Source organism: Lepisma saccharinum, unplaced genomic scaffold, assembly GCF_977018435.1.
Source record: "Lepisma saccharinum unplaced genomic scaffold, izLepSacc3.1 HAP1_SCAFFOLD_317, whole genome shotgun sequence".
Taxonomy (NCBI): Eukaryota; Metazoa; Arthropoda; class Insecta; order Zygentoma; family Lepismatidae; genus Lepisma; species Lepisma saccharinum.
This window is the reverse complement of record NW_028143049.1, coordinates 56815-76356: the sequence shown is the minus strand read 5'-3', so window position 1 is coordinate 76356 and position 19542 is coordinate 56815. Positions and strand designations below refer to the sequence as shown.

Sequence of the window (19542 nt, the reverse complement as noted above, 5' to 3'; positions counted from 1 at the left end):
TTAATTTTTGCCAGGTACCACATGTGTTCATATTTCTGCTGTTTATATGGGATGTGAAATATGCTTTCTTTTCCTGCCTTGTAATTGATGTTGTGAATGTACAGAGATCCTTGTATTGTAGCCAGTCGTGTGGGTTATTTGTTCTTTTAAATTTACGTAAGGCATTATCCCTGAGTTTCATTACTAGTTTTACATTATCTGTGATCCATGGAGTATATTTTTTTACCTACCCTTGCCATTTTAGTAGGTGCATGAATTTCAAAGACGCTGATGATTTTTGAATTAAAATAGTTTATTTTGTCTTCAATATCTTTGATAGGTTTCAGCAATTCCCAATCTACGGCTTTTATATCATTTTCGAATTTATCACTATCAAAATTAGAAATGTCACGATATGTAACGTATTTCATCTGCTTTATGGGTTTATTCACACATGCTTCCACCTACTATCCCTCTCAAGTTTGGATTTGTCCACCCTAACTATATGCATCTCCCACAGTGATGTGTGCAAATTTTCTTCAGGAATTGCATGTAGATATTAACCTTCTTACCTTTGGTCTTTTCCATTCTATGTTTCCTGGGACAGATCTTGTGAGAGCGATGCTGGAATCCGAGGCAGGGAACAGAGGGTCGCTGAACATGGTCTTCAGCTTCTCATGGTGTTTCACCAACGCTGAGTAGTTCTGGCCCTTAAAGTACTGTGGTCGGTCCAGGAAAGCTTTCACCATCCCCTGCAGACCCTGAAAAGATTAAACCTTTTTAGAAATGATTTCTTGCCACAAATGTACGAGGTTCATCTAGTAAGAACGGATTTTGCACAACAGCTGTGCAGGAAACACAAGCACTTCATGTTAAGTAATTTGTTTGGTATATTGTGTGCGAAAATTACTCATAGTAATTATTACCACGTAACAGTGTTATTTCAAGTGAACATGAAAATTGACAATTTCATCACATGTGAAGTTCGTAAGATTTTTGAATGCAAAAAACATGAACGCACTTCCATAATGGTGGCCCGAGTGTTAAGGAAGGCAGGACCCGTTTGTGGGTGTGATGAGGAATGAAGTGGATGCCACACTCTGGTGATGGACGACTTAACCCTTTCTGGACAGGACTTAGAATATAGAGTTTTCCCCAGGAGACTGGCATTTTATGTTGATTCAAAAAATCATAGAAAATATTTTGTTACTGTCTGTTTAAAAATTCTAGATACTCGAGTTTGGACTACAATTACAAATTAATCATTAGACCTACATAAAAACGAGTTACATCAAAATTTGGCTTATTGAATTCTGCGTTAATCTATGCCAATATTTTTTTTTTATTTCAGTATTTGCTATATTTTTAATTAACATGAGAACAAAGAAAGTGTCAGTGCTTGCAACGTTGACACGATCTACATACAGCATTACTCCGTTGTATAAAAATCTGTTTCTCAATGTGAATTGACAATGTTAACGGATTTTAAAAACACTTGCAAAGAAGTTCAAAATAAGACTATTTTTGTATTAGTAGGACTACCCAATACTAAGAAAAAGTTATTTCGCAAAATTGAGAATATCAGTTTTTTGAAAAAAATTTAAAATCTGAAAAATAAGAATTATGTTTAGAACCTTTCTGCCTGCACCCAGGGTTTCAGAGCAGAGTGCAGAGCGTACTAAAGGAGCGTTCTGGAGCGACTCCGAAGCGTAGTTTCTACTCCGCTCCTCGCTCCGGAGTGGAGCATGTTACGACAGCACTCAGATTCGGAGCGGAGTGGTTCAGCTTTTTGACAGCACCCTCCAATCCGGTTAGATAGTTATATTTACACGATTGCTTTAATGCAACTATGAATAATGGGAATGTACAGTAAACAGAATCAGGTTTATCTGGAAATGCTAAAAGTTAGACGTATCTTGTAGTGAGCTGCGTGGGAACTGACATTCATGTGTTTCTGGATAACTATGAAAGTCCAGCAGTAAATCTGCAAATGTGTCGTTCTGGTAAAATGTTAGTAATATGCATTGGCAGTACGTAGTTCTACATGACTACCGCAATTATTCCTACTGGTTAACTATAAAATTATATTCGTGTACGTACATTAATGCCGGCTTCAGTGACAGTGGTCATAGTGGAACCCTGCGCTCCTGTGCACCGTACTCTACTGGTTTGTCTACTATGATCGTACTCGCACGTGGAGGGGAGGGGCAGACTGGAGCATGCATCCTTATGGCCCGAGTGGAATGGATGAAGAGGGAGGTGCACTGAGACTTTTGGCCGAAGATTTTTTGTTTGTGGTCGCTCTACAGCAGAGCACCCCACGACACCAGGGATCCGTGGGGTGGTTCGAATCCCAGCATGGGCTTGTGTGTTCCTTCATCATTTTAATCATAACATCGCTCATCCTCATCTTCGCGATTAGCCAAAAGCGGCAAAAAAGAGAAGTAAAATGAACCTAATCAATCAATCAATCATGCACATTAAAGATTGGTAAAACAATACAAGAATGCTGTTTTGGCTCAATAGAGAGAGCTATAGTGCGTAAATTCTCATTTGATGTCAGTGGAAATATGAAATTACATAAATAGTATTTCTGTATTGAAATGTACTATTTTATATGGTGACTCTTAGGTGAATGTTATGTGTTGAATGGGATACGAATCATTTCAAGCAGTCAGTTTTTCTGCTTTGCAGAGTTGTCAGTTAACAAACCTCCCCATGCAACAGCTCTATTTTGTCTCGTATTCAGAGTTCCTTCCAGGTGACTGACGCCAGTGCAATCGGCTAGCGCATTGGTCGTGTGACCCTTTCAAGAGGGGAGGGGGATGAAACTGGTGCTTAGGTTGTTTGTGCTTTCGTGGTTGATAACTTCGCTGCTTTGGATGGACACTGCACATCACGTCGGACATCTTATCCGCACATGGCAGAGAAATCGCCTCTTCCAGTGTTGCCAGTTGTATTAGAATTATGCTACACCAATTTTGGCTAGAGTGTTCTCTTTCAAACTTACTACTTACACGTGTTGTTTTTCTCTTCACTGTCAAAATGAAGAATTTAAAAAGCTGTGTTCTATTATATCATTAAATGCATATTATGTGTGTTTGTCAACGGTTATATATGGACATTTAATGAAATTTTTGACACTGCTAATACATGGAAGTCCTTAGGATTTTTTCCAGGAAGGGACAATCAAGATATTTTTTCCAAGGGGGGAGGGGGGTAATGAGGCACAATTTCCCCATAATAGTATTGTTCCCTCAAAAAACATTGCTTTAGTTTGAAGTTCTCTTGTTCCTGTAACCCCCTTGCAATTATTAACATATATTACTGTAACTGAAATGGAATTATAGCTATGTGAGAAATATGTACTTTTTGATTAACTTATTTCCGGGGGGCATGGCTCCCCCTTTACCCTCTCCCTTTCACATGCACCTCCATTGGTCCTCTAGAGCCTCTGAATGGTCACAGCTAGGTTACCCAAATTGAACGTGTCAGTCAGACTAACAGGGTAAACAGATGACCAGGCCCTGACTGGTCACTGGTGTCAGATTTATACCTTCCTTTGTGAAATGAAAAGTTTATAGTTTCCTTCCAGGCAGCTCTTGATTGACCAATCTATTGGTATTACTCTCTCAAGTTACTCAATCAATTTCCAATAATTCCCAGCTTTACATTATATATTTGGATATTTCAAAAGCCTTTGGATAAAATTAACCATGATCTCCTCCTTTATAAATTAGAATTCAGATTTAACATCCATGGTAAACTTCTATCTTTGCTAAAAGACTATCTGCATGCACGAGAGCAACGTGTTATCCTTTCTGGCTCCTCTTCCAGCTTTTACCTGTCTGGTGTCCCTCATCGGAGTGTCCTAGGCCCACTTTTGTTCCCTCTTTACATGGATGATCTCCCAGATAGATTGTCTTCTCTCACCATAAATGTACTACTCTTTGCAAATGACTGTAAACTCTTCAAAGAAATTTCATGTGAACGTGATTCACTAATCCTAATCTCAAAATGATACTGACGTTATCATCAACAAAAAACTAAACTTCAATGAGCACATTACACATGGCTAAACGAGCCATGCATCTCCTTGGTCTTCTGTACAGGTTCACTGAAATCCAAAACCAATCATCCATTAGCATATTTTTAAAATCCTTTATCTCCCCATTGTTGAATACTGCTCCCCCATCTGGACCATGAACTAATCTTTCCAGGACTTATTCTGTCCTCAGCTTTTCCCTCGCCATTGCCCCATAAAACTGATATTATGACTGTTTTGAATATCCAGTCACCACACACTCGACACAAACTAACACATATGAAATGTTTGCATAAAATCTAACTAACTAAATCCCTAGCCTTCTTAAACCCGAAGGTTCATGGCTGCAGCAACACAGGCCTTCCATCTTTCCTTATCTTGAGCAAGTTCTATATACTCTTTTCCATCCCTACTGATTTCCCTTAGGTCCATCTCAACGTTGTCCCTCCATCTTCGTCTTGGCCTTCCTACAGGTCTCTTACCATCAGGTTTCCCAACAAGAATCCTGTAAACTCCTCTTTCCTCTCCCATTCGTGCCACATGGTCTGCCAACCTAAGTCTTCTTGATTTAATTATTCTAATAATATCTGGACATGAATACAAATTATGTACTTCTAAATTATGTAACCTTCTCCACTCACCTGTCTCCTCATCCCTTTTAGGTCCAAAGATTTTCCTAAGGATCTTATTTTCAAATACTCTCAATTTATGTTCCTCTTTCAATGTAAGAGACCAAGTTTCACATCCATATAATACTACAGGCAAAATTACTGTTTTGTATATTTTAACTTTTAGTTTCTTAGATATCAAACTAGAAGACAAAAGTTTATGAAGAGAGAAGTAACATGCATTTCCTGAATTAAGCCTACTTTTTATTTCCTCTTTAATATAATTTTCATTTGTTAATATTACTCCTAAGTATTTGAATTTGGAAACTGGTTCAAAGGAGTTGTTATCAATAATTAGATTTTGATTATTACCTAACACTTGGTTTCGGCCTGTAAGCATATATATTTAGTTTTCTCTTTGTTAACGTCCAAACCTATCTCTTTAGCAGTTTTGAAAAATATTTTAGCATTATTCTTAATTGTATTCACATCATCCCCCAGTAACTCTACATCATCTGCATATGCTAACAACTGAGTCACACTATTTAATTTTAGTCCTTCTTTAGTTTCTTTTACCTTCCTAACAGCATATTCTAAGGCAAAATTAAAGAGCAATGGAGATAATGCATCTCCTTGTTTTAACCCATCATGAATTGTAAATTTGTCAGACATATTAATACCCACACGAATTTTACTTTGTTTCACTGGTGCATATTTTTATCATACTAACAAGCTTCTTAGGTATTCCAAACTCTACTAATATATTATATAATTTATCTCTTTTGACCGAATCATATGCTTTTTTTAAATCAATGAATAGCTGATGATGGACATTTTGATTATATTCCCACTTTTTTTCAAGTGTCTGTCTGATGTGAAAAATTTGATCTGTAGTTGATCTGTTACGTTTAAATCCACATTGATAATCACCTATAATTTCATTGGCATATGGGGTTAGTCTTGTTAAAAGAATGTTAGACAATATTTTGTATGTTATTGAGAGTAGAGAAATTCCACGGTAATTATTGCAGTTCATTTTATCACCTTTTTTAAACACAGAACAATTATGGATTCTTTCCACTATTGAGGGATTTCTTCTTTATTCCATATTAAACAAATTAATTTATGAATTTGACATATTAATGAATTTCCACCATATTTAATTAACTCAGCTGGAATTAAATCAATGTCAGGTGCTTTGTTATTCTTTAGCCTTTTAATAGCATCCTTAACTTCAATCACATTAGGTTCTGGAACTAAAGGTTCTGCTGTGTGCACTTCATTTACTTCTGATTTATCTCCTACACGAACATTTAAAAGGTCATTAAAGTAGTTCTTCCATCTATTTAGAATATCGCTTGGGTCAAATCACCGTCTTTATCTTTTATCAAGTTTACTTTAGGTTGCCACCCCTTTCTAAATTCATTTACACCTTTATATAAATCTGATATTTTTGGTTTTGCTGTTTGTTTCAATTTCGTTAATTTTGTTAATCTCTTTTTTTACTTCTAAAAGTGCGGTTAACTTCTCGCTTTATTCTATTATAATTGTTTAGATTTGTATCATCAGAGTTATTTAACCACCTAAGTCTAGCCTGATTTCTTATTTCTATTAGATTATGACATTCATTATCAAACCATGGCTTACTTTTTCTTGGTTTATGGTATCCTATACTTTCTTTAGCTGCTGATTCTATTGCATTACGTATGTGCTCTCAATTCTTATTTACATCTGTTTCATTTATATTTTCATCATCATTTAAATCCTGCAAAACATCAAATCTATTTGACAGTTTAATTTGCTAATCTTTCTTAATTCTTTCATCAGCAAATTTTCCTGTATTAAATTTTAGAACTTTTAGATTTTGTTGCTTATGATTTATCACTGCGAGTCTTTATCTTAATTTAGCAATTACTAAATAATGGTCACTGGCACAGTCAGCACCTCTACGTGTACGAACGTCAATTATACTAGATGCCTTCTCTTATCAATGAGAATATGATCTATCTGATTATGAGTTTTACCATCTGGAGAAGACCAGGTATATTTATGGATATCTTTATGTTTAAAAGTGGTACTTTTCACAATTAAATTCTTTGAGGTTGCAAAAGTAATGAATCTTATACCATTATCATTACTTAATTCATGAAGACTTTCTTTACCAATCGTGGGTTTAAATGTCTCTTCTTTGCCAATCTGTGCATTACAGTCACCTAACAGAATTTGCATATCATACTGAGAAAATTTATCAAAGACCTGTTCTAACTCTGTATAAAAATCATCTTTAGTATTATCATCTTTATCTTCCGTTGGTGCATGTATGTTTATTAAAATAATTTTACACCACCTACCCTCTAAAACTGCATATGATATCCTATCATTAATAAATTCTACTGTTTTAAGAGCCGAGATAATTCTATTATTTATGAAAAAGCCTGTTCCAAAATTATGATTTTCAGTAGCACCATAGAAAAAAGTATAAATTTTAGTTTTACAATTCCCTTCTCCTGGCCACCTAATTTCCTGGGCAGCTACTACATCTAATTTATACTTAACTATCTCATTAACTGTACACTGAAATGCCCCAGGCCGGTAAAGGCTCAGAACATTCCAGGTGCCTAATTTAATATCCTTATTCCTAATGTAGATCTTATCCTTAGTCCAGGGACCTCCCAAAGTAGTCCCCACCCGGAGATCCGAATGGGGGACTATTTTACCTCCGGAATATTTTACCTTGGAAACATCCATGGCCTTATATTGCTGTTTCTTGACATGTCTTTTTACAGTGCAGAGTTGTCAGCTCTACGCCTAATCCCCAATATGAATGGAGGACCGCAACTGTTGTTGGTCAGCGGATCCCTCGGATCTAGCTGGGAGGATCACATTGTAGTCCACCAACCATACCCCACTTCTGCCGATTGTGGGACTCTCAGAGCCATGACAGGACAGCTCTATAACAGCACCACTTAGGTAACTCAACCTTTCCACCTCATCCCCTTTCCCTTCAGAGCAAACATTTCGGAACTATACTCCTTACACAGCCTTTCCTAATTTTGAAAATCCTGCACACACTCAAATGTCAACCTCTCTTTCATGTAGTGCACCCTGGACTGCATTCTTCTTAGATAACGAGGCTCTGGCATCTGGACTCACAGCCAGTATAAAGCAAACTTCTTAGAATCTAAAAATCGGAGGTCTACTATCCGTGACAAAAATATTGAGCCCTCAGTTTACATGCCTGTAAAATTGTACTCCGTGGGAGGAAAAAAGTCAAATATACCTCATTGGAAAGCCTCAAGTATCTACTTTTTAATAAGAGTTATCTGAAAATTTTTCTTAACTTTTTTCTTGCTATAATGAAAAATTCAGTAAAAACTGTACTTTTTCCTTCCCATTTTCACGAACGGGGAACTTAACACCATACAGTTCATATCAACTGTACATATAATTTTGAGATTTTGTGTACTTGAAGTTTGATTATTTTTGCACCTCTGTAGAAAAAATCAAATGCATGTTTTTAGTAGATACTTCAAAAATTGACATTTTAGGGAAACCTGCAAACTTCAAATGCATAATTACAAATTCAATGAAATTGCAAAAAACTGTTGATATAAGCATTTGATCAAATTCCAGAAGTTTGACGTGTGTACATCAAATATGGTTCCAGATATTAATTATTCTTTCGCACTCCTAATATGGTAAATGGGTGCATGACGTATGGCGGAGTGCCGCCAATCTCAGACTACGCGGGCAGCAGGCGACTTCCACAGCGTTGCCGCTTCGCTGCAAGAAATGCGCAAATGCGTTCAGTCAAGCCGATCCAAAGTATTGTCGCAGCATAAAATAATGAATGAAATATTTATCATATTGTAAATGGAGTACTGCTGTACTGCAGGTTTTTTCCCCCCCATTTTTTCTAGCTTTTATCTTTATATGAACATCATCTCCTTCGATACCCGGCGAAGGTACAGAGTGGTTTGGATCCCACTTTAAACTAAGTCCAGTTCCGATTAGCCCACATGTGCATAAAGTGGACTTAAAGAGAACATCATTTTCCCAGTATTATTTTATGTCGCACAGTTAAACAGATATACTGAGTAAAACGATGTTCGATGACTATTTGAATGAATAGTATATAAAGCACCTGCTGTGTACAGTGATTTCATAAGAAAGGGAAACAGAGTGAGGTGCATACTAGCGATAGCAACGCATAGAAATGATATTTTAAAAATTGCGCATTTGAAACCTTTACGCCAACTAACATTTTAATAAAATATATTTAGAGCAAAAACGCAAGTAAATTGTGTTCATCTTGCAAAATTCACTTAATCATCGTATCGAGTAGTTGTGGTTGTTTCAGCATTTAACACTAGAACTGCGGGAGCGGTCAAAATGACCCCTGTGCATTAACCTCCATTTTTTATGCAAAGGTTAACAGAAAAATGCAAACCTCCTTTCGGGAGATGTATTACAAAATTCGCCTTCAAGCTACTACCACCTGGTGTCTCATTTATTAGATTTATCACTAGGTGGCAGCTTACAGGTGAATGTTCAATCTCTTTGTTTGAGCCAAATAGGGAGTTGCAAAACTTTGCAAGCACTGTCTTTGTTTGTAGTCTGTTCTTGATATTTGTTTCTCGCACACGTGAGTGATTATTGTGCTCTAAATATGGCTGAACGTGGACTATCAGCTGAAGATATATCAAAGTATTTAGACTCAATTCAGGACATAGATGCTGACAATTCCAATGGAGGTGAAAGTGAAAAGGATCCAGATTTTGTTCCACTAGAACAAGACATTGAATTAACCCATTCGTCATAAGATGAAGAAAACGAAGCAGCACCTGTTTCTACAGTTCAACAGGGAGCAAAAACAAAAACCACAGTGTGTCCAGGTGAGTCTCCTTTTCTATCTGGAATGAAATACAGTGCTAAAGATGGAAGAAAATGGGCTGTAATTGATGCCGATGTAAATGTTCCTGGTAGGCATTCAGCACATAATGTTTTACAAGAAAAGCCTGGCCCGTCAGGATTTGCTAAATGAAATATCCTTGAAGGAAAGGTTTCAAGTGCATGGAGTCTTTTTGTGAATGAGAGGATGTTTAGTCACATAAAATCCTGCACTGAAGAAGAAGCTCATCATCAAACTGGAGGAAATGACTGGTCTGTTACATTACAGGAACTTCATTCATATATCGCAATTTCTTATGCTCGCGGAACACATTGTGTGAAAAGTCTTGAATTAGACAGTTTGTGGGACAGTACCTGGGCACCTACATTTTTTCTTGAAACCATGACTAGGGACAGATTTCATTAAATAATGCGATATCTGCACTTTGATCATAAAACAACAAGGTCTGAATGCATAAAAAGTGACAAGTTTGTGCATGTGTCTGAAGTATGGAATTGTTTCATTGAAAATTGTGGCAGAAATTACATACCAGGAGAACACATCACTGTAGATGAACAGCTATTTCCTACAAAAGTTAGGTCTAGATTTGTGCAATACATGGCAAATAAACCAGACAAGTTCGCCATTAAATTCTGGCTTGCAGTTGATGTCGACAGTAAGTACCTGATAACTGGTTTCCCTTATTTGGGTAAAGATGAAGATTGCCCAGCAGATCAGCCTGTTGCAGAATATGTTGTACTTCGCTTGATGGAACCCTTTGTTGGAAAAGGAAGAAATGTCACAAGAGATAATTTCTTTACGTCAAGGAAACTCACTGAAACCCTGAAAGCTAAGAACACTACCTTGATAGGAACAATTAAATGTTCAAGAAAGAAGTGCCTCATCTCGTCTAGAACAGTATTCTACAGTTCTTCTTAGTGCTGACAACACACCCGCTGTGTACCAAGGAAAAAGAAACAAAAACGTTCTAATTCTCAGTTCCATGCATTCAAACATGTGTATTGGTGGTGATGTAAAGAATCTCCCTGAAACTGTCAGCTTTTACAACAGCACAAAGTTTGGTGTAGATGTAGTTGATCAGATGGCTTGTAAATTTTCCGTAAAAGCATCATCGCTAAGATGGCCAGTTCATGTATTCTACAACATTTTGGACCTAGCCGCTCTCAATGCATATATTTTGTACAAGAGTTCAAATGGCAAAAATTTTGGTTGCCACTTGTTCCTGATGAAACTTTCTGAAGAACTCTGAGAAGGAAACAACAGAATCCCACAGCCTAATCTACAGATTGTCTCCTATGAACCTCCAGGAAAACAACAGCGTCGACAGTGCCAAACATTCAAATGCAGAAACAAGACAGGAGACTTATGTGAGCAGTGTGGAAAAGCAGTATGTGGAAAATGTGTAAAAACTGTTAAAAAATACTGCACCAATTGCATTGCAGATGATGCGAAATAAGTAAATTTATTGTTATTGCATGAAATAATTTTAATTATTATTTTATTCATGTTTGTGAAAACAAGAACGGGGTCATGTATTCATTTCTGTGAAATTAAACATGTGTACTGAAACAATTACAAAAATTTTAACAAACAAAACTATAAATATAACCCACTTTTTCCATGGCGGTCAATATGACTGCTGTCCCGGTTCTAGTTATAGAAAAGAAAAAGCCCACAGTTCTAGTGTTAACCCATCTGAAATATTGCTTTCATATTTTGGTATGTTTCACAGCTGCAACTCTTGTAATAAGCAAGGAGTTGTGCGTTCATTAAGAGCGACAAAAGGACTAAAACATTAATAAATTTTGAATAAATATGAGTGAAAGGTAAAAGTATAAAATGCTGTTCATAAGGGATTCTGTTGAACTGGATAATTAAAATAAAAGTAGTATATCTTTCTTCTCACCACATCTTACAAAAACTCGCCCAATAAAATATTGGGTCGATGCAAATTTTTGCGGTTCTTTTTTTCTTTACACACCTTTTCCACTGTGCTGACGTAACCCCCAAACACTCTGCCATGCACTTGACACCTTGGTTTTTGTTGTGAGACATGCCTATTCGTTTCCCCTGGTCAAAATATCTCTGGGCACTGACTATAATTTCTTTTGCACCACTATGATATTACAGTCTTGCCATTTTCATGCAACAAAAAAAAAACTTCACAGAACCGCCATCATTCAATACAGTGCGTATGAACAAACATGCAAACTTGCGAGAGACCAACTGCCTGGATAGAATGCACGCAAGAATTATTATGGCTATGTGGGAGTTCAGGTAATAATTCATGGCAGGAATGTAAACAAAAAAGTGGCAAAATAAAATTTCAGCACCTCTACAATACTTTCCTTTGCGCAACCCATTGTTTCGGCTCATTTCCCATGTCAAAGCTGCTTGAACGCGGAGTTTAAAGAGCAACCGGCAAGGCTTGGCAAAGCTCTACATGCGCTCTTAGTAACAATGTGAATCATGCAGGAACCGGTTGCCAAGAAAAACAATTCTCTCTGTTGTTTTCAATTCGCACAGTGTGCAAGAATGAGATATGAAAGTTTGATTTTTATTCCACGGCCATCATTTTGAATTTCATGACCATTGGGCTGACAATTACCGAGATTGCAACATCATAATTAATCATTAATTGTGACTGTTCCACATATGATAGTACCATTATATTTGGTTAGATATTTCTACATAAACAAGGTTCAATCACAAAAAAATCCTATTTTTACGACTGCTTTACAGGAAGCTACATACAATTGAATTAGACTTATGTAAAAAACACCTGAAAAAACTACACTTTTATGAACATTTTTGTCTGAATAGAAAACAGACAGAGTTAAAATCACTTTGTCTTGCTTTTGTCTAAAAGCAGACACTTGTAGCTTTCCAATGAAGTATATTTGACTTTTTTCCTCCAACGGAGTACAATTTTACAAGCACGCAAACCGAGGGCTCAATATTTTTGTCACGGATAGTAGTCATGTGATTCTTTACTTTTGATATAAAATATTCACACGTAAAGTTAAACAACTATTTTACTGACAGTGAAGTAAGCATGTGTTGTTTTTGCTGTGCAAATTTCAGGATAATACACATAAATGTTTTGATAAAACAAATCCTAAAAAGTTTTCGGAACAATTATGTTGCAAGTTCAGTAACATTTCTTAATTCATTCGTAGCCTGAATTTCTTATGTTGTAACACAGAAATAACCATTTTCATCTTTCTTGTATGAAAATAGTTATTTTTTCGCCCATCTATAATGCTGCTTATATTTTTTGTAGTATTCAAGTGAACTGCCTAGCACAACTCAAATTGGTATAACAAAAGTCATAAATGAAGCCAATGACATCTATTAGATAAACAAATCATTCTTGCTATTGGGTTGGTTGTAATGATACTTGTGCTATTTTGTTACAAACTAGGAAGTCATTGTGCCTCTACAGTTTTCACATTCCAACAGATTTCTACAGTTTGAAAATATTTGAACAATTATTTGAGAAAGTGTTGTTTGGTTTAACACACAAATGGTTTTGTTTGCTTCGCGTTTTGTGCCTCTTGGCTAATTTGCGAAGATGGAGATGAGTGATGAAAATGATGAATAGACATTCACAAACAACCAAGCCCGACCGGGATTCGAACCCGGGACCCTTGGCATCGCAGCGCGATGTGCTAACCACTCGGCCACAGGGTCGGGCTCATTACGAACTGAAAGCACCAATTGTGTAATGTGCTTTTGGATATCCCAAATCCTTATCTCATGTTCATTGTATAGTCCTGACTATTAGCTAATAAGGGTCAGATTAATAATACACAATATCAGGAATTCTACGACACACTTGATAAATAGTCCAAAATGAGATATCGTAAATTAAAAATATACCGTATATCTCTGAATCCAAAACGACCCCTCATTTTTCAACAAGAGATTGCAGAAAAACTATTTTCAAAACTTACAAATGGTTACCTTATTACAAGTAACTGAAGGAGTACCGGTACACAAAAAAGATAATCAGATACAGACATCCCTTAGTCAGATACAGATCCCACTTAGTCCTCCTAATTGGAATGGTCCACAGAATCTGCAGTGTCACTGCCACTGTGATCTTCCTTTTCTTCCCATAGTAAATCGTCCTCACTCCCATCTAACTCCACATCATATGACGTGAAAGCAAGATGACCCCATACTTCTGGGCACGAAATTGCTGCAAAAAACCTAGTCTTGGATTCAGAAATATACAGTAGTTATGAGGTCATCTTGCATGTTTTCACACATTAGCAAATGTCAATATCCACTCAATTGTCGCTGCATAGGTTTCTAGATATTACTCTGACCTTTGGTGTCATCTGTACTGGGTTCGAAAACTTCATATCGTGAGGACTGTTAGGGAGCTACTTGAATAAAGGAAGAAGTAGTGTCTCGAAAACTAGATAACAGCAGGGATGGGATTCAATGTACTAACTAGGAGTCAGACTTGATCCACTTAGCTACTTTCCACAGTATATATTGATTGATTTGCTTTATTTTATTTCACTTTCATGTCACTTTTGGCTAATTGCGAAAATTGGGATGAGTGATGAAATTTATGAATGGACACTCACAAACATCCATGCCCTGGGTGGGATTCGAACCAGAGACCCCCTTGCATTGTAGAGTGATGTACAAACCACTTCACCACAGGGACGAGTCACAGCATATATTATATATAACATGTACAATAAGGTACAGCTACAGCCTGTCATGCAGGTATAATGTGGGCATGTTTGTAATATGTAAAAACACAAATACATCAAAACAAAAAAAGATTTATCCATTTATCTCTATTTGTTAAGAGATATTGCAATTTCAAAAATTTGACACATCCAAAATGGTCGTCACACGGTCAACTTTGAACAGCTATATCTAGAGTGGAAATTAAAATAAAAAATATGTATTTTTCAGATTGTCTCACAGTTTCACATATTAAAATTTCATGAAAATCAGACGATTTTCACTGCCTGTCTGGAGATGGATTCGGCCATATGGGTATTAGAATTATTCAGACAGATACCAATGAAATAAATTACGTGGATATCTATAATGTGCGATAACAAGATATTTGTAATTAGATTATCCATATTTCCATGTAATAGACGGTCTTTATGAACCTTCAACAAAAGTAAGAGTTATTGTCGAATTTCTTTTCACGCCGTTGCCACATTCAGAACTTAGCTACCTTTAAATGTTGGGAAGAAATGTAGCCGTAGTGAAATTTTTGCTACAGTAGTTTCGCTACAACTACAGCTACAATTTTCAAAATTTATTGCCGCTACTTCCGACCACTGCATATAATTATGCCTTTTGATAATGGAAGATTATATTTTATTTGTTGCTTATGATGTATTATTTATGTGATCTATACTTTAACTAATAATAATAAATTTAAGATTACCAATTTTTCAGGAGGTGGTAAACTGACTTCCTTGAGATGTTCCCTTCTTGGGTTAAAATATTGTGGTCACACTACTTTCAAGGAAATATTGTTTTAATGTTTTGCAAATGGATTGTTCTATTTTACTTCACTTTTCCCCCACTTTTGGCTAATTGCAAAGATGAAGGTGGATGGTGATAAGATGAAATGGATGAAGAACAATCACAAACATATATAGCAGGCAAACAAGCACCACAGAGGATTATACTGGCAGTGAGTCCAGATGCCAGAAACTCGCTAGTCTCCAAAAATTGCAGTCCAGGGTATATGTGCACATACATATGGGTGTATCGAGAAAGGGCCACCCTTCACACCCCAAATTGCAAATGAAAACATCAAGAGAAAATGTATGTGAACAAATAAGTTACGGAGAAAAAGGGGCCCAAGTTCCTTTTCTTTTATTGAATTTCATCATGCTACGTATGCATTTTTACATGGTTCAATTTCAATTTACATCTTTTAAAATACTGCGAAGTTTTAGCGATTACTTACTGCATGTTTCCTTGACACTGGTATTTTACTTCCATATACTTATATATAATTTTGTTACTTGCCAACAACCATTTGTTTATTATCGTCTTGGTTATGAAAGAATGCTTTGATAGTTAGGTTAGGTAGGTCAGGTTTAGTTCTCTTAGCATTAAAACATTATCCGTAAATGTTATTCTGTTTTTTTTAAATATTCTTAATTACTTCTACATTCATTCCCACTGTCAATGATACATATTGTTGCTTCTATCAACGGAGAATGCCTTGTCCACGTGGTAATTTAAAAGTTGTTTTTTTTTCTAATACCTTTTTCAAAATCCAAATAGTGCTCATTACTTTAAGAAAGGTTCAAATTTCGTGTGACAATGATTGACAAAATTCTACAAGAATTAGTCTTTCTGCTAGGAGAAAAAAAGGAACTTGGGCCCGACCCACATAACTTAACTATCAAAGCATTCCTTCGTAAGCAAGACGATAGTAAACAAATGGTTTGAAGTCATACATTACATTCCTATTATGGCTTGGTGGGTAACAGTTTCATACATCGGAGACACATTTCTTCAATTTTACACAAGACACTACTTACAGAATGAGTTTCTCCAAGGTTTACAACATTCGTCGAGATATTTTCTTTCATCGTGGAATATATTTGATCGGGAAATCATGTATTTTTCAAGAGAAATATCTCACCGACGCACAATTGCCATTGCTTTCATTTGCTTGCCCTACGACAACCGGATGCTGCATATGTTTGACGACGTAAGCCCCTGTCAGTGTTTCAACCCACCCGTTTTTTTTTTTACTATGCTTGCCTAACGTAACCTTATCGGAAATGGTTCGTGGGGCTATCAGTCAGATACGTTGCATAATGGTTTGTGGGCTATCTGTGAATGGTTTGTGGGGCTATCCGTCAGCTACCCATGCATAATGTATAATTTCCACAGCTGACTAACATGATAGTAGGTATTTTTCAGTGAAGAAGGTTGAAATACTGCATACCCACAACCTGAGTCAAGATGTGCCCACCATATTGTGTGTTCCGGAAGCGAAGAAAGAAATAAAAAAAACACTCGGAATGTGAAAAATTGAGTTTGTTTTTGTGTAAAAAGCATAATGGCACCATGAACTATGTTCCGCAATACACAATTGGTAAGTACGAACCATGGGGAACACAAAATATGCGATTTTAAAGTGTCTCCGATCTATGAAACTGGTACAGTTTGGTGCATTAGGCAAAACATGATCATTCAAAATATGACCCTTGTACTTGTTTTAACCAGTTCATTTATCCTCGCGGAACAGTGCTCTGTTAAAACATTTGAATAAAACATTTCAAAACATGAAACAATTTCATGCAAACTACTTAAAAAGGTGCCCGTGCAATGAATATTGTCTCCAGTTTAAAATGAGAATGTTTTCAATACTCTGTCATATTATTACAATTCCCGGAATTAATTTTATTTAAAATAATTTCATATGTAAAAGTTCATGTGTTGATTATTCGGTAACATTTACCGATTATTCGTATGAATGAACTTTTGTGAGACTTTTGCAATGATTTTCCCTAGACCAAAGTTTTAGTTCGTTCAGGTTATGGAAAGTCTCCAACAGAAGAAATCGATAGTTCGTGTTAAATCAGTAATGCGGAAATAACACTGAACTTTTAATAAATTGTATAAAATGAACGAGTAATGTAAACAAGTGCTCTTGCTAATTACTTTAAGAAGTCGTGCATTTGACATTTTCAATTTTGTACAGTGTAAATTTATTACCATAGTTCTTGCACTGTGTTTGTTATGTTGCATGTGTGCGTGGAAAGTACCTAATTGAATAATTTCAGCACTGAAAAGTATGTTACAAAGTATTTCTCTAATATATTGATGCGTTCACTGGTATAGTACACGTAAATTTATTACGAGTGTAACTTTCTAGGAAAAACCTTGCAGGATATTTACTCCATTTTTGTAGAGAAGTAACTATTCTATTTTAGCGACTTACCATGATAAGGCTTCGTAAAAATATATGTATGTTGTTACAACATATAAACTTCCTTTTAGGTTTCGCACGCTACACTACTTCTTACAAATCGTATCACAATGTTTATGGATGACAACACCACAAAAACTTGTGTTTATAAATAGCGATGAGTCTATGACCTTAAACTTCAACATTGATCGAATTTGTATGAAAATAATTTACTCAGTGAATATTTTAAAATTAATTAAAATAGTTAATACAAAATAAAACATCCATGACAAGACATTAGCTTGTGTATTTAACGTGTTCATTTTTCATCAGCTGGAAGGGCAAGGGAATTTCGGTTTCGTTCGGCTTTCTGCTCCAACAAAACAGATCTGTAGAAGTCTTAACACTTTGTGTCTTGTACATTATTGTATATTTTATGTAATTATTTTTTATATATAGGTGCAGACAGTTGTAACAACTTATAAATGTTTGGTATTTAATATGTTTGGTACAAACACGAATTATTTGGTTTGCCGAGCACAGCCGTAGCCGGCCTTCGGAGAATAAGATTAGGGGAGAGAAATTACTCCCTATCCTTACAATGGAAACATTTTAGCAGACGGCTTGAGATGACGTCAGAAATTTTGAAACAAATGGACATTTCCACTTTGACATGAAAAACGTTTTAAATCCATTCATTTTACAGATAATGACACAAATATGAGATGTGCAAAATATCTCGGCGATATTTGTTTTGGTTCTCGAGAAACACGCCTTCAAACACCGCTGAAATTCACCTCCTACGTCACAGATTTGAAAACGTTCTCTCCACAGACAGGAGGTCCTCTGACGTCATCCCTTAGAAATGCGTGGAGGCGGGGCTTCTGCTCGTCCCGTCAACTTAGCAAGAGCCGCGGAAGCGACAGAAAATTCACTTGTTACTGTGTAAAACAAGTATCTTACAACTTCCAGTGCAAAAATCTGTGCTCCATTTCTTGGAGATGAATTATGCCCTAGCAGTATAGCAGTATTTACTATAATTCAGCCACTCGTTAGAGAGTTTTTCCCATTAGGGTGACAAAGCAAACCTTGTAACAGTCAATGGCTGAACACGTGAACAGCCTTGCTCATTGCGAATACGTAGGTTAGTTCTGACTGGCAAGAACTTAATGTTATAGGATGCCTTAATGCCTTTTCTGGAATTACAATTATTTTCGTCATAATATTTTCTTCGCAAACTTAAAGATAATACGTTTAGAACACTCTGGTTTACACGCCAATTTCTGCAATATAAGAGGTGATACGGTATAAAAAGGTACGGTGAGTTTTTCAATTTCCTGCAGTAAATGACAGTTTTCTTCAGTTAATATATATATTGCAAAATTTTATATTTAGCCTACTTTTACGTCGCTTTTCCGTTCACTTCGTTTAACCGCAACGATGAGAACGCATGGTTAATTTATTATAAATTATTTATTAATTATCATCTCTAACATCACATTTCTTCCCACTTTTGGCTAATCGCTACAATGAAGATGAAGAACTACAAGCCGTATTCGAAGTCGGAGTGCAGGAGTACACCCCCCCACACACACACTACCATCAACTGAGTATCACCCAACCTGCCATGATAAGAGACGAACTTTTTCTTCTGTCCCATCTCATTTCGAAAACATTCACTTGTGCCATCTCCTTTTATGAGACGAAACGGAACATGCCTCGTCTCGTGAGCAACACTAACATTAACAATAGAAGCATCCCCCTAGCTGTCCCCAAAGTCTCGAGCAAACATCCTCCCATGTAACAATTTCCAGTTCAATGAAATGTCACTCACAAGGAAACAGTCATGCCCAGGTCGAGAGTCAAACCTGAACATGCGACTTCCTCAGATAAATCATGAATTTTGTGTATAATCATTACAACGCCAGTTCATTCCTGGTAATTCTGAATCTGCAGTTTGGTTTGCATATATAAGCAGGATAATATACAGTTTTTGAGGGCTGTACCGTCGAAACGAGGAGTCAAAAAAAATAATAAGAGAGATTTTTTTGTATTTATAATGATAAGCCTTCGC

The 19542-nt window shown here is 36.3% G+C and overlaps 1 protein-coding gene across 1 annotated transcript in view; it reads right to left on the bottom strand.

Annotated features, from left to right (window-relative positions):
• Positions 1–17554, bottom strand: part of LOC145982678 (calpain-5-like) — a 150989-nt gene extending 133435 nt beyond the window's left edge. The window contains exons 1-2 of the mRNA XM_083116048.1: positions 17502–17554; positions 552–740 (exon numbers count right to left, since the gene is read on the bottom strand). Of these exons, the coding sequence (XP_082972174.1) occupies positions 552–740; positions 17502–17504 (192 nt within the window). The 5' untranslated portion in view covers positions 17505–17554. The remainder of the gene's footprint in view (positions 1–551; positions 741–17501) is intronic.
• Between the last annotated feature and the right edge of the window lie 1988 nt (positions 17555–19542).